Below are 12,605 nucleotides of genomic sequence, written 5' to 3'. Positions count from 1 at the left end.
GCATGGCAAAATGCTGCAGGAACTGATAACGCGAATGAGGGAGTTAAACCTGTACAGAAAACAAACCCAGCGAATCAGAAAAAGGATTCAATTAAACAAAATACCGGGAAAGCCATAATGAGGAAAAATGAACATCTATTGCCAAATCAGAGACGGAACTCTGACTCACAGGCTTCTGGAAGTGGGCAGTATGGTCCACAATTTGAATCACCTGCAGGACCTAGACGAGAGAGAGATGATTATCAATATAGTCAAAATCATCAATCACCTCGCCCTTATTACACACAGGGTGAACATAACCATTGCCAATATTACCCTCAACAAGAATATCAGCAGTGGTATGCACACCCAGCACCTAATCATTATTATCACCAACCACAGCCTTTTTTAGGGCAGAGGGGGAGGGGGAGAGGAACAACCCCGAGGAGACCCCCTCACACCTCTCACAACAAAGGGGTGGACAGGAATGGACAACCACATCCACACTCCAAGAATGGGGATTACCCCCAAAGAGAAGAAGGGGTTGTAGGGCCGGACGGAGAAAGCAATCCAAAGAAAAGACCGAGGAAAATCTAAATACAGGGATCTTTAATTTAAGTAAAGTAGTGTTGAATTCGAAAGAGCTGAACATACTAAACACTGGCCTAAAATGTGCACCAAGGAAAGTCATGAACAAGTTTAATTTGTACATTGACACTCATAAATTTATAAGGTCTCTCAATATGAAAAAATATTTTTTGAGCCATCCGGTTGAATCATCTTTAAAGAGTATTGTTGCACCTGGACACATAGACAGTGGCCTGAAGAATAGATCCCTTTTTAATCCCCAAAACCCAAATAACCATTACATCGAGGTCTTTAAACAATTAGTGCTGAAAGATATCGATGAACTCCCCCAAAAGAAGAAGGTGAACCCTGATTTCATTAAGGAAGGAATAAAAAGCCTTGAAAATAATAAAGAGATCATCATCCGCCCTGCTGACAAGGGAGGCGGGGTGGTCGTTATGGACAAGGAGTTTTATCTGAACCAACTAACCACATTGTTGAGTGACTCTACCACTTACAGGAGATTGGGCTCAGACCCCACTGAGGATTATAAATCCCAATTAGAAGCTCTAGTTTGTTGGGGATACCGGACCAATGCCCTTAATGCCAAAGAAAAAGCCTATTTGGCCCCTTCTGTGTGTAGGACTCCTGTGATATACACGCTTCCAAAGATCCATAAGCACCCAACAGTCCCACCGGCCCGACCCATTGTAAATGGGATTGGTTCAGTAACTGCCAGGTTGGGAGAATACCTAGACAAGTTCCTCCAGCCTAGTGTTCGGAATACTAGGGCATTTTTGAAGGACACTACGGACTTATTAACATCTTTGCAACTAGTTAATATCAATTCTGAGTCCAACATTATTTTGGTAACAGCGGACGTAGCGTCCCTTTATACCATAATCCAACACGAGGACGCTGCGCTGGCATTAAATTGGGCACTGAGCAGGAGGGAGGACATTCCCTATGTCCAAAAGAAATTCCTCGGCCAGGCTCTGGAGTTCTGCATGGCACACAACTATTTCTGGTTCAATGGCTTCTTCTTTTCGCAGCAGGTTGGCGTGGCTATGGGAGCAAAATTTGCCCCTAGCCTCGCCAACCTGTTCATGGCGGAGTGGGAGGATAGATATATCTTCCGTAACCAGAAACGACAGCTGATTTTCTATCGTAGATTCATCGACGATCTCTTACTTATTTGGGAGGGATCGGAGTTGGATCTAAGACAGTTCCTAACAGATCTCAACAACAATAGTAATAACATCAAGCTTGAATATAATATCAGCACCAGTTCAGTCGATTTCCTTGATGTCAACATTAAACACCTAGATGGTAAATTGAAGACTAAAGTACACTTTAAAACGACAGATCGGAACAGTTACTTGTCGATCCGGAGCGGACATCATCCGGCGTGGATAAACAATATTCCGAAAGGACAGTTCCTAAGAGTGAGGAGAAATTGTACTGAGGAATCTGACTATATAGAACAAGCAACTATGTTGAAACAGAGATTTGTACAGAAGGGGTACAATGAAACTAAATTGAATAACATCATAAGAGATGTAGCAAATGTACCGCGGGAACAATGTCTGAGAAAGAGGGTATCTGCTGAATCTAATAGTCAACACCAATGGGGTTTTTTAACAGGATTCCATTCTCAATATAAGGAGATTGAAACCATCTTTCGGAAACATTGGTACATTTTGGCTAGAGACACACATTTGGGGACTGTAATACCAGAACAACCTCGGTTTATTTACCGAAAGGCACCAAATTTTGGGGATAGGGTTGTCCGGAAAATTTTGGATCCTCCCAATCCCTCTATAAAAATTGACCTAAAAGGTTTTTTTCCCTGTCGAAAGTGTATATGTTGTCGGACAGTACGCACACATAACAGGGGGAAATGTGAAATTACAGGAAGTGATGGCAAATCTTTTGAAATCAAAGAATTCAGCACGTGTAATTCTTCCTATGTAGTCTATCTATTATGGTGCCCATGTGGTTTACTTTATGTGGGGAGAACTAAAAGATTGCTTAGGGTGCGAATCGCTGAACATCTAGCGAACATAAAAAAGGGCTTTGAACATCACAGCGTCTCGATGCACTTCAAAAAGAGACATAAACAGGATCCATCTCTGATCCAATTTTGTGGGATTGATGTAGTGTATTTCGGGTGGAGGGGTTCAAATAGAATAAGGGACCTCTCACAGCGCGAAACCCAGTGGATATACCTGCTTAAATGTCTTCAGCCTCGAGGTTTAAATATAGAAGTTGACCTCAACTGCTTCATTAACAATTCTTGAAGCATACAATGCCTCTAGTATATTTTCCATATTCAGGCTGTTCATCTATGCCATTGGTATATGGTAGTAGTGAGCAACTCATTCTTTATTGTTCGGTTTAGGGCTGGACCCAGTACTGAATTGCAGGATAATAAGCTACATGAGCTTGGGTGATACCAGTTGAAACCCTCATCCTTGCAGTTGTCAGTGTTGGGTGCCAGATACCTGGACTCCATGGTAAATCATACGGTTATCATGATGTCTGGATTTAATTTATTTATATTCGTTCATCCTCAATCATAATTATTGATAATCAACCATTCATTCCATATTTAATTCATTTATTTAATTTATTTGTATATTTACCCATATTCACGAGGGATACCTCATGATATGTTGTCCTGAATGGAATGGCTTAGCTCCTCTCGGACTACTATGTAGATATATAGATTTGTGTATAATTTATTTTTATATATGATTTATTCATTTATATATAAATTTTAAAAATATCTCATATTGTTTTAATTTATCATATATATATGTCAGACCATAATTATAGTGCTAGTTTTAATTTATTTTTAAATTTTAAATTTTTAATTTAATGATGTAAGTTCTGCATTTACTTAATGAATGTATGACCTTTATTGAGATGTTTGTTAAACCTAGGTATTGGTGGTCACGGGGATCCTTGAGAGACCGGTCCCAAATTTAGATCATTTTTAATTCCTAGGTTTTGATAAGTGCTACTATGCCCGCACTATCTCATTCTCCAATTTGTACTTGTCAGTTTAAAAAGTAAACCGTTGTGTGTGATATTAGTGCAGTTCTGTGTACTATATTTCCGTATGGATTAATGCTGCGAGCAGCGTCTATTGACCACGGGGCACACGTGACCAGTTGGCCGCGTCCCCCGTTGTTAAGACAACGCGGCACCATAATGATAGCTCACACTCATTGATCACTCTACGGCGTACCAAGAGAGGCGCAGCATGATTGGCTGCGCTCCTCGTTGCCATAGTGATAGATGAGACGCTATACACAGCTCCCGCCCATAGACAGCGGCGATGATCTCACCCTATTGGACACCACTGCACACGTGACCGGGGTGACGTCCTCGCTCTTTCAGATAGTGCGATACGCACACGCAAGAGGCGTGGTGCGAATCGTCACTGTCTGATTTCATTTGCTGGCAGTATCCCTGAATACTCTTAAAAGAGGGGAAGAATTGATTGGCCCATACCCATGAATAAGACAGGAAGTCGAAACATGTCGGGGCGTGGCCTAATCCATGTTTAGAAAGTCCTAAGTTACATCCAAGACTGCTTGCAGTTATATCGGAGCTATTTGGAAATACAAAGTATCGTTTGAAGTGGTGTGCTGTGCCGAGGATTGCGGTGAGATAATCCAGGTGACCGAGGGTCCGCCGTGACCACTGTTATTTGCCATTAAGGATTTTGAAGTGTGCAGCGTTCTGTTCATACACAAAGCTTTTTATTGGAGTTTGTTTGTGAGTGCAATTTTTGGAGGTTTTCTTATGTGTTTATATTAAACTGGTCTTACGTTATTACACTATTGTGCACCTTTTCTTTTTTTGCATTGTTACTTGGAACATCCTTACATTTAACACTGGAATTCATTGACGGGTGACACTGTGGAGATATTTATTTCAAGCTCGTTAGCCAAACACGAGAGTGGGAGGCATAACATTGTGGTGAGTGTCCACTGTGAGGGGGATTGGAGCACTGAACACTGAGGTGTGGTGGAAGTTCTGAAAAGTGGATTATACACACTGAAGTTATATGAACTCTTTTCTTCACGTCTTTATGTTACAACACGGACTTTTTTTCACTTAAATTTAAATTTATATTTATCATTAATATATAATAATTTTGTTGCATGTTTTCAATGTATGAGTTTAATCACTGAAATTGTGTTATCACATTGTACACTTGCATAACTTTAGTTTTGAATATTTATTTATTCTCATAGCGCTGTGGTTTTATATTGGCACTTGGTGTCTGTAATATATTCCTTTATTTTTCACATATCGTTTATTTAAACAGCAGCTAGGCGCTTTAATTTCTCTTTCACATTGGCGCAGTAGTGGGTTATCAGTCGGGCGCTTTCTTTGATATCCCAATTACTACAAAAGTACTCTCTTGCCAACTAAGAGGAAGTTTCAGGGGCCTGCGTTTAAACGACAGTACTCCCCTGGGCAGGGGCCCTCTAATGCCAAACAGTATCGACGGCCTCCTGCGAAAGCAAACTTCGGCTTCAACAGCAAATCACAAGGACAGGCTGCTAGAGGCAGAAAGCAGTGGGTTCGCAAACCAGCAAAACCAGCCCCCAAGCCGACCTTATGAAGGGGCGCCCCCACCCACGAAGGTGGGGGGAAGGCTGCGACTCTTTTCAGAGGTTTGGGAAGCCAGCATTCCCGACGAGTGGGTACGGTCTTCCGTGGCCACGGGCTACAAATTAGATTTCCTAAGGTTTCCTCCTCTTCATTTCCAGGAGTCGAGGATTCCAAACGATCCGGAGAAAGGAGCCGCATTAATGTCGGCATTAAATCATCTACTTTCCCAGGAAGTAATAGTAGAGGTACCAGTCCTGGAACAGGGGCTAGGTTTCTACTCCAACCTATTCATCATCCCGAAGTCCAATGGAGATGTCAGGCCAATTTTGGACCTAAAGATGGTAAATACATACCTAAAGATCCGCTCATTTCGGATGGAATCCGTGCGGTCAGCAGCTACCACACTCCAAAAGGACGACTTCATGGCGTCCATAGACATAAAGGATGCCTACCTTCATCTTCCAATTTATCAGCCACATCAAAAATATCTACGCTTCATGGTGGCTTCGCGTCACTTCCAATTCGTGGCGCTTCCCTTCGGGTTGGCTACGGCCCCCCGGGTGTTCACGAAGGTCCTAGCTCCAATCCTAGCCAAACTAAGGATCCAAGGGGTCACGATCCTAGCATACCTGGACAACCTCCTAGTCATAGATCACTCGTCTCCCGGCTTGGAGCGAGCAGTGGCCCTCACGGTCCAATACCTTGAGAAGTTCGGCTGGGTCCTAAATCGAGAAAAGTCAGCTTTCCTGCCCACAAGGCAGTTGGAATATCTCGGCATGAGATTAGACACAGAACAACAAAGAGTGTTTCTACCTCTGAGGAAGGTCAAAGCCATCAAGGAATTAATCCTACTGGTTCTAAGCAAGAAGGAACCGACTATTCGCCTATGTATGAGGTTACTAGGCAAGATGGTGGCCACATTCGAGGCGGTACCATACGCCCAGAGCCACACTCGCATCCTGCAGGCAGCCATCCTGTCAGCATGGAGCAGAAGGCCACAGGCCTTGGATATCCCGTTGCCGCTCTCATCAAGAGTCCGACAAAGTCTGTGTTGGTGGTTAGACCCTCAGAATCTACTGAAGGGGAAGTCTTTCAGCCCAGTGGCTTGGAAGATAGTGACCACAGACGCCAGCCTGACGGGCTGGGGAGCAATTTTGGATGGTTGCACTCGCCAAGGTACTTGGGCAACGCCAGAGAAGCAGTTGCCCATCAACATCTTGGAGCTCAGAGCTGCTCGACTAGCCCTCAGGGCTTGGACGTCAAAATTGCAGGGGTTCCCGGTGAGAATTCAATCAGACAATGCCACGGCCGTGGCATACATAAATCACCAAGGGGGAACCAGGAGTCAAGCCGCTCAGAGAGAGGTGAGCTTGATTCTCCTATGGGCAGAGGCTCATGTGCCCTGCATATCGGCAATATTCATTCCAGGAGTGGACAACTTTCAGGCGGACTTCTTAAGCCGCCAGACTCTTTTGCCGGGGGAATGGTCTCTGCATCCACAAATCTTTCAAGCACTCTGCCAAAGATGGGGAGTGCCGGACGTGGATATCATGGCATCGAGACTCAACAAGAAGCTAGACAGGTTCATGTCCCGCTCAAGGGATCCGATGGCCTGCGGAACCGATGCGTTGGTTTGCCCTTGGCATCAGTTCAAACTTCTTTATGCGTTTCCCCCGCTCCAGTTACTACCCCGCCTGCTGCGCAGGATCCGGGTGGAGCACATACCAGTCATCCTGGTAGCTCCAGCATGGCCCAGAAGGGCATGGTACTCACTAATCTTAAGGATGGTAGTGGGAGACCCTTGGACTCTTCCTCTACGGCCAGACCTGCTATCGCAAGGTCCGATCCTCCACCCTGCCTTACGGCATCTAAATTTGACGGCCTGGAAGCTGAATCCCTGATTCTCAGGGGTAGAGGTCTGTCTCAGAAAGTAATCTCTACCCTAATCAGAGCCAGGAAACCGGTCTCTAGGGTGATTTATTACAGGGTCTGGAAGGCCTATGTAGGCTGGTGTGAGTCCAAGCGATGGCTTTCTCGCAAATTTACCATCGATAGAGTATTAAGTTTTCTCCAGCTAGGAGTGGATAAAGGATTGGCATTAAGCACAATCAAAGGACAGATTTCTGCTCTGTCAGTGTGGTTTCAGCGGCCGCTGGCCACCCACTCGCTGGTTAAGACCTTCCTTCAAGGGGTCTTGCGTATTAAACCTCCAGTTAAATCCCCGCTTTGCCCGTGGGATTTAAACCTTGTTCTGTCAAGTTTACGGAAACAACCGTTTGAGCCGTTGGCTGAAATTCCTTTAGTTTTACTGACAAGAAAGTTAGTATTTTTGGTCGCCATAGTTTCCGCAAGAAGAGTATCGGAACTGGCGGCCTTATCCTGTAAGGAACCATATCTTATTTTTCATAAGGACAGGGTCGTTCTCCGCCCTCATCCTTCCTTCCTACCGAAGGTTGTATCCAGTTTTCATTTGAACCAGGATTTGGTATTACCATCCTTCTTCCCTAAACCTACTTCCAGAAAGGAAGGGTTGCTGCATACCTTGGATATCGTCAGGGCCATGAAGGCCTATCTTAAAGCTACAAAGAAGATCCGGAAAACAGATGTGCTGTTCATATTACCGGATGGGCCCAAGAAGGGGCAGGCAGCTGCAAAGTCCACCATTTCTAGGTGGATTAAGCAATTAATCACTCAGGCCTACGGCTTGAAAGGGTTGCCTCCTCCAGTATCATTAAAGGCTCATTCTACTAGGGCCATGGGCGCCTCCTGGGCAGCACACCACCAGATCTCTATGGCTCAAGTTTGCAAGGCGGCAACCTGGTCTTCTGTCCACACGTTTACAAAATTCTACCAGTTGGACGTAAGAAGGAAGTCTGATACAGCCTTTGGGCAGGCAGTGCTGCAGGCTGCAGTTTGAGACCCTCGGATTCCGGGGGCTCCTCTTTTTTGAGTTAAATTTAAAATTTAAGATTATTTTTCTCAACTAAGTTGGATTTATTATGATTTGAGTATTTCTCTAAATTAAATCCTTTTGTCTTGGAGATGTTCTCCCTCCCCTCATTGTGAGCATTGCTTTGGGACATCCCATATAGTAATGAATATGCCGCTCTGTGTCCCGTGATGTACGATAAAGAAAAAGGGATTTTTAATACAGCTTACCTGTAAAATCCTTTTCTTGAAGTACATCACGGGACACAGAGCTCCCACCCCTCTTTTTGGGGACCATTTTGGGAGGCATACTGCTTGCTACAAAACTGAGGTACTCCTCCTATGGGAGGGGGTTATATAGGGAGGGGCATTTCCTGTTTGAGATTGCCAGTGTCAACACCTGAAGGTACTCCATATAACCCATATAGTAATGAATATGCCGCTCTGTGTCCCGTGATGTACTTCAAGAAAAGGATTTTACAGGTAAGCTGTATTAAAAATCCCTTTTTTTTTCCTTCTAAGCCAGCGTAAACCAGAGTTTTGTGTCACTTTAATCAATACAAAAAAATGCAGAAATCTCTAATAAATAGATTGATTTCAGGTCACTGCAGTAGCCACAAACAACTATGTAGATTTCATTATTGCAGTCATATAACTGAATAAATGTAATTTTACACTTTGCAGATCATTCTGCTTGATTAAATAGATATATAAGACTATATATTAAAGCAAAATTTCTACCTCCAAAAATAAAATCTTTGTCTTGTAATCTGAAATCACCAGATGGCTTGATTTTTTTTTTTGCTTTGATGTCTTTGCCAGGTACGCGAGAGGGATCTGCCATTTGTAATGCACACGCTGGCAGCAGAATTTACTATATTGCAGGTGGTGAATGGAGAGACTGTGGCTGCTGATAATCTTGGAGTAACAAATGGATTTGTGAAACCCAAGCTTGGTAAGTGTCATTCACAGAAACCCATCGATCATACAAGGACATTTATTATTTGAAAAAAAAACAAAAAAACTCTTAGCTGGTTAGACATTGTGTATATTCAGTGACTGGTAGACATGTGCACTGCCGAAAAATTTGTTCGTATTCGTTTCTATCGTTTTTTTTGGGGGGGGGGCGGTTTAATTTTTTTGGGTCATTCGTTATGATCGCAATTCGAAAATAAAAAAGAATAGCTAACTAACTATTAAATTACAAGTATTGGAATTTCCTTTCAAATTTGGCAGTTAGTGAAGGTAACGAATACGAATTTATCTAAAGTTACGAATTATCTGAATTAACAAATGCCACATCTAAAGAAATGGACCGGATGAATTAATAAATAATATTATGTTTTTATTATTGTTATTTATTATTATTCATTGCATTACATTAATTTAGTCACGGCATTCGTTATTTTGGATAATTCGTAACTTTGGATAAATTCATATTCGTTACGTTCACTAGCAGCCAAATTTGAAAGGAAATTCCAATACCTAGAATTTAATAGTAACAGTTAAGTTATTAGTTGTTATTTCAGATTTTCGAATTTACAAATATTTGGAAGAATTTGTTAAATGGGTTTTCGTTAATTCGAATATTTCCAAATTAACGAATTTTGTCGAAATTTAGTTAAACTAATTCAGAACGAAACGCGTTGAACATGTCTAGTGACTGGCAGACGAAAAGTATTTGCAGAGGAGGGAAACGCCATTAATATTACTTGGATGGTAAAATTGCTTGCACATTAAATACATACTCTGGCATGATTTTAATAGGTGAATATTGGGCATCCTGGCTTTGCATGCATAGGACCTAGCAGGTACATCTAGACTTTGTATTTTTTTTCCAGTCAGGCCTCAAACATTGTATTATGAGGCAAGCAATGTAGTTTAAGAAATGTATTAGAACGAGTAATATTTATAATATTCTGCCGTGCAAAAAAGACAAAAATTCAAATTAAAGAACAAATAGTATAAAAAAACTAAAGGCAAATATTTTTCTTTTTTTTGTTTTGTATAGAGTGGCGATGGATTAGAATATCCAAAATGAAAAAAAGTGCCAAAAACTGCTAGGGCACTGTCTAGGCACATCCAACGACTGGTTATAAAAAAAATGGAAAAGGAACACATAAACTGCAGTATATATAAAGTGACATTCTGTGCCTTATCAAATGTAAAGAAGGGAGGAGGAAGCAATGGGGGAGGGGGGGTCAGTGTCAAGCCATGTTATAAATTTGCTACAGAAAAATGGCAACCAATCGCACACAGGACACTGACTCGCTGTGACCAAAACTAAACCAGGTAATGTAAGATGGCTTCAGCTCTGCTCTGCACCCACAGGGGAGGTCCCTCGGATGCATTTTGCCCCCAAGTGGGCTTAATCAGTGAGGTCTCATTTACAATAACAGTGAGTGTCTTCTTCAGTATTTGTCATTATTCTTCCCCCCTAAATGCAGAATAGACTATTGTATTGGCCTAACACTGAAGATATCCATATCTCTGGTGATTGGAGCGTTTGTAAAGTTGGTCCAGTGTTCTATTAATTTCTGCTCCCCCACCTCATAAATAGAGCCAATGCAGACCAAAGTTATTTTCTGAAGCCCTGTACACACGGCCGGGAATCTTGTCAAGAAAAAAATGTTGTTCCTTGCAAGCTTTCTTGCTCGCCGAGTGTACACACACACCATTCAAAAGAACCGCCGTTATTTTGAATGGCAAAAACGCGGTGACATCATCAACTAAGACGAGCATGCGCTCGTCACATTCAATGCCATTGCCGCCATCTTGCTACTCCCTACACTATGCCTTGTAAGCTACCGCGCATGCGTCAAAGTCTCATCGAGCATGTGCGGGCTTACCGGGGCCAGGTAAGCATACACACGCTCGGGTTTCTCGGCAGGAAAACGCTGCCGAGAATCCTGACGAGAAAAATAGAAAGCAGGTTCTCTATTTTTCTTGTCGAGGTTCCCGGCAGTTTTCCCGATAAGAAACCATTCACACGCACGGTTTTCTCTGCAAAAAGCTCTCCCAGCAGCTTTCTTGCCAAGAAAACCGTGCATGTGTACGAGGCCTGAGTCTAAATGTTTGTTGCAAAATGGTCAGGTTCCCCTATGTATGGTCACATTTAATGTTCATCTAGTGAATGAAGAGGAATGTCAAAGTTCAAGAATTAAATCTTGAGGAGCAATAAGTGATCGGTTGTGTCAAAAGCTGAAGACCGATCAGGAGCAGGAGCCTTAAGATTTTGTACATGATAGAATTTTAGTATGATCTTTTCAGTGGAGTGATTATTGAACAGTGATGACGTGAATGATTATTGTAGAAGGTCATGTAATGTAAAATTGGAGAAAAAGCAGCTTGCTTGTTTTATTAGATGTATAGGAGTCTGACAGATAATGGTAGATGAAAAACTGGTAAAAGAAAATGGTTTTCTGAGTATGTAATTGAATGAAGAAGGGGATATACCAGTTTAAGGCATGGAATAAACAGAGCATATAGATGAAGCATAGGGAGAAACAAGGTAAGAGATGGTGCCAGAAGAACAGCTAGTAAAGTGGGATATAAAAAGTTTGTTCAGTCATTGGGATAATACCTGGCACAGAGTAAACTAGTGTGACAGCAGAAGTGGAAATATCCTCAGATGATATATAGATGGGAGGAAGTGCGCCAGAACAAAGTAAGGGACTTCAAAGCACTAATAAATAGCTGTTTTGGATTGCTGGAGTATGAGGATATGGGAAAGGAAAAATGACTGCTTGATGAGTAAGGCAGTTTACCTGTGCTTGCAGGAAATTCCCTTTACTATTTTCTTCCCCCAGCCATGCGGAAAAACCTTTTCATCTGTTTATAAATGAATAGTAACTACCACATTTATATTTGTTTAATGCAAATCCATAGATTAGGCCTCACCAAGATGGCTTTCGGGTTGCTTCAGATTCCAGTGATTCTGCTCTTTATAGCCCAACTTCCTATTTTTATAATGAATAAAGCAGGAAAGGTTCTCCCTATTAGAAACACACAGTGAGAACAACTTGACCCTCCAAGCTCTATCCAGAACTACAAAATCCACATTTGTGTTTGGAGTTTGAGGTTAGATTTTTTTTATCTTCTCTTATCAATGTAAAAAAGAAATAAGTACTAAGATGGGGAATCTGTCGTCGTTGACATATCTTTATGAAAATGCCAGGCTTGCATGCTTATACAGTGGTTTAAACACTTTTTTGAGACACTAACAATACAAACATGTATGCTGTGTTTTCACTTTTTGGACTCTATCTTCATGCTTGCTCCTGGACAATGACTAAAGCCAGTGTCAACTAGGGAACCTAACATCAGAAGGAGTTGAACAGTGGCAACCCCTACATTTTTGTCAGTACAGATTTAATTTAAACTTTAAATGCCGAAATGTGGTGGTGTACACAATACCACTTTTACATATTGTAATAGATATAGTACTGGGTCCCAGAGCACAGCGGGAGCCAGTCATCAGGCGCAGCGCGACTCGCGCC

At 42.2% G+C, this 12,605-nt stretch overlaps 1 protein-coding gene across 2 annotated transcripts in view; it reads left to right on the top strand.

Annotated features, from left to right (window-relative positions):
• Positions 1-12,605, top strand: part of CASTOR2 (cytosolic arginine sensor for mTORC1 subunit 2) — a 201,571-nt gene that overhangs the window by 166,172 nt on the left and 22,794 nt on the right. For both annotated transcript variants that reach the window (XR_005746964.1, XM_040336736.1), the window contains exon 4: positions 8,929-9,061. Coding sequence is in view for 1 of the 2 variants with exons in the window: in XM_040336736.1 (XP_040192670.1) it covers positions 8,929-9,061 (133 nt within the window). In the remaining variant the exon portion in view is untranslated. The remainder of the gene's footprint in view (positions 1-8,928; positions 9,062-12,605) is intronic.

This window comes from Rana temporaria, chromosome 2 (assembly GCF_905171775.1).
Source record: "Rana temporaria chromosome 2, aRanTem1.1, whole genome shotgun sequence".
In the NCBI taxonomy this organism is placed as follows: Eukaryota; Metazoa; Chordata; class Amphibia; order Anura; family Ranidae; genus Rana; species Rana temporaria.
Note: the sequence above shows the minus strand (reverse complement) of the source record. Positions and strands in the feature narration are given on the sequence as shown.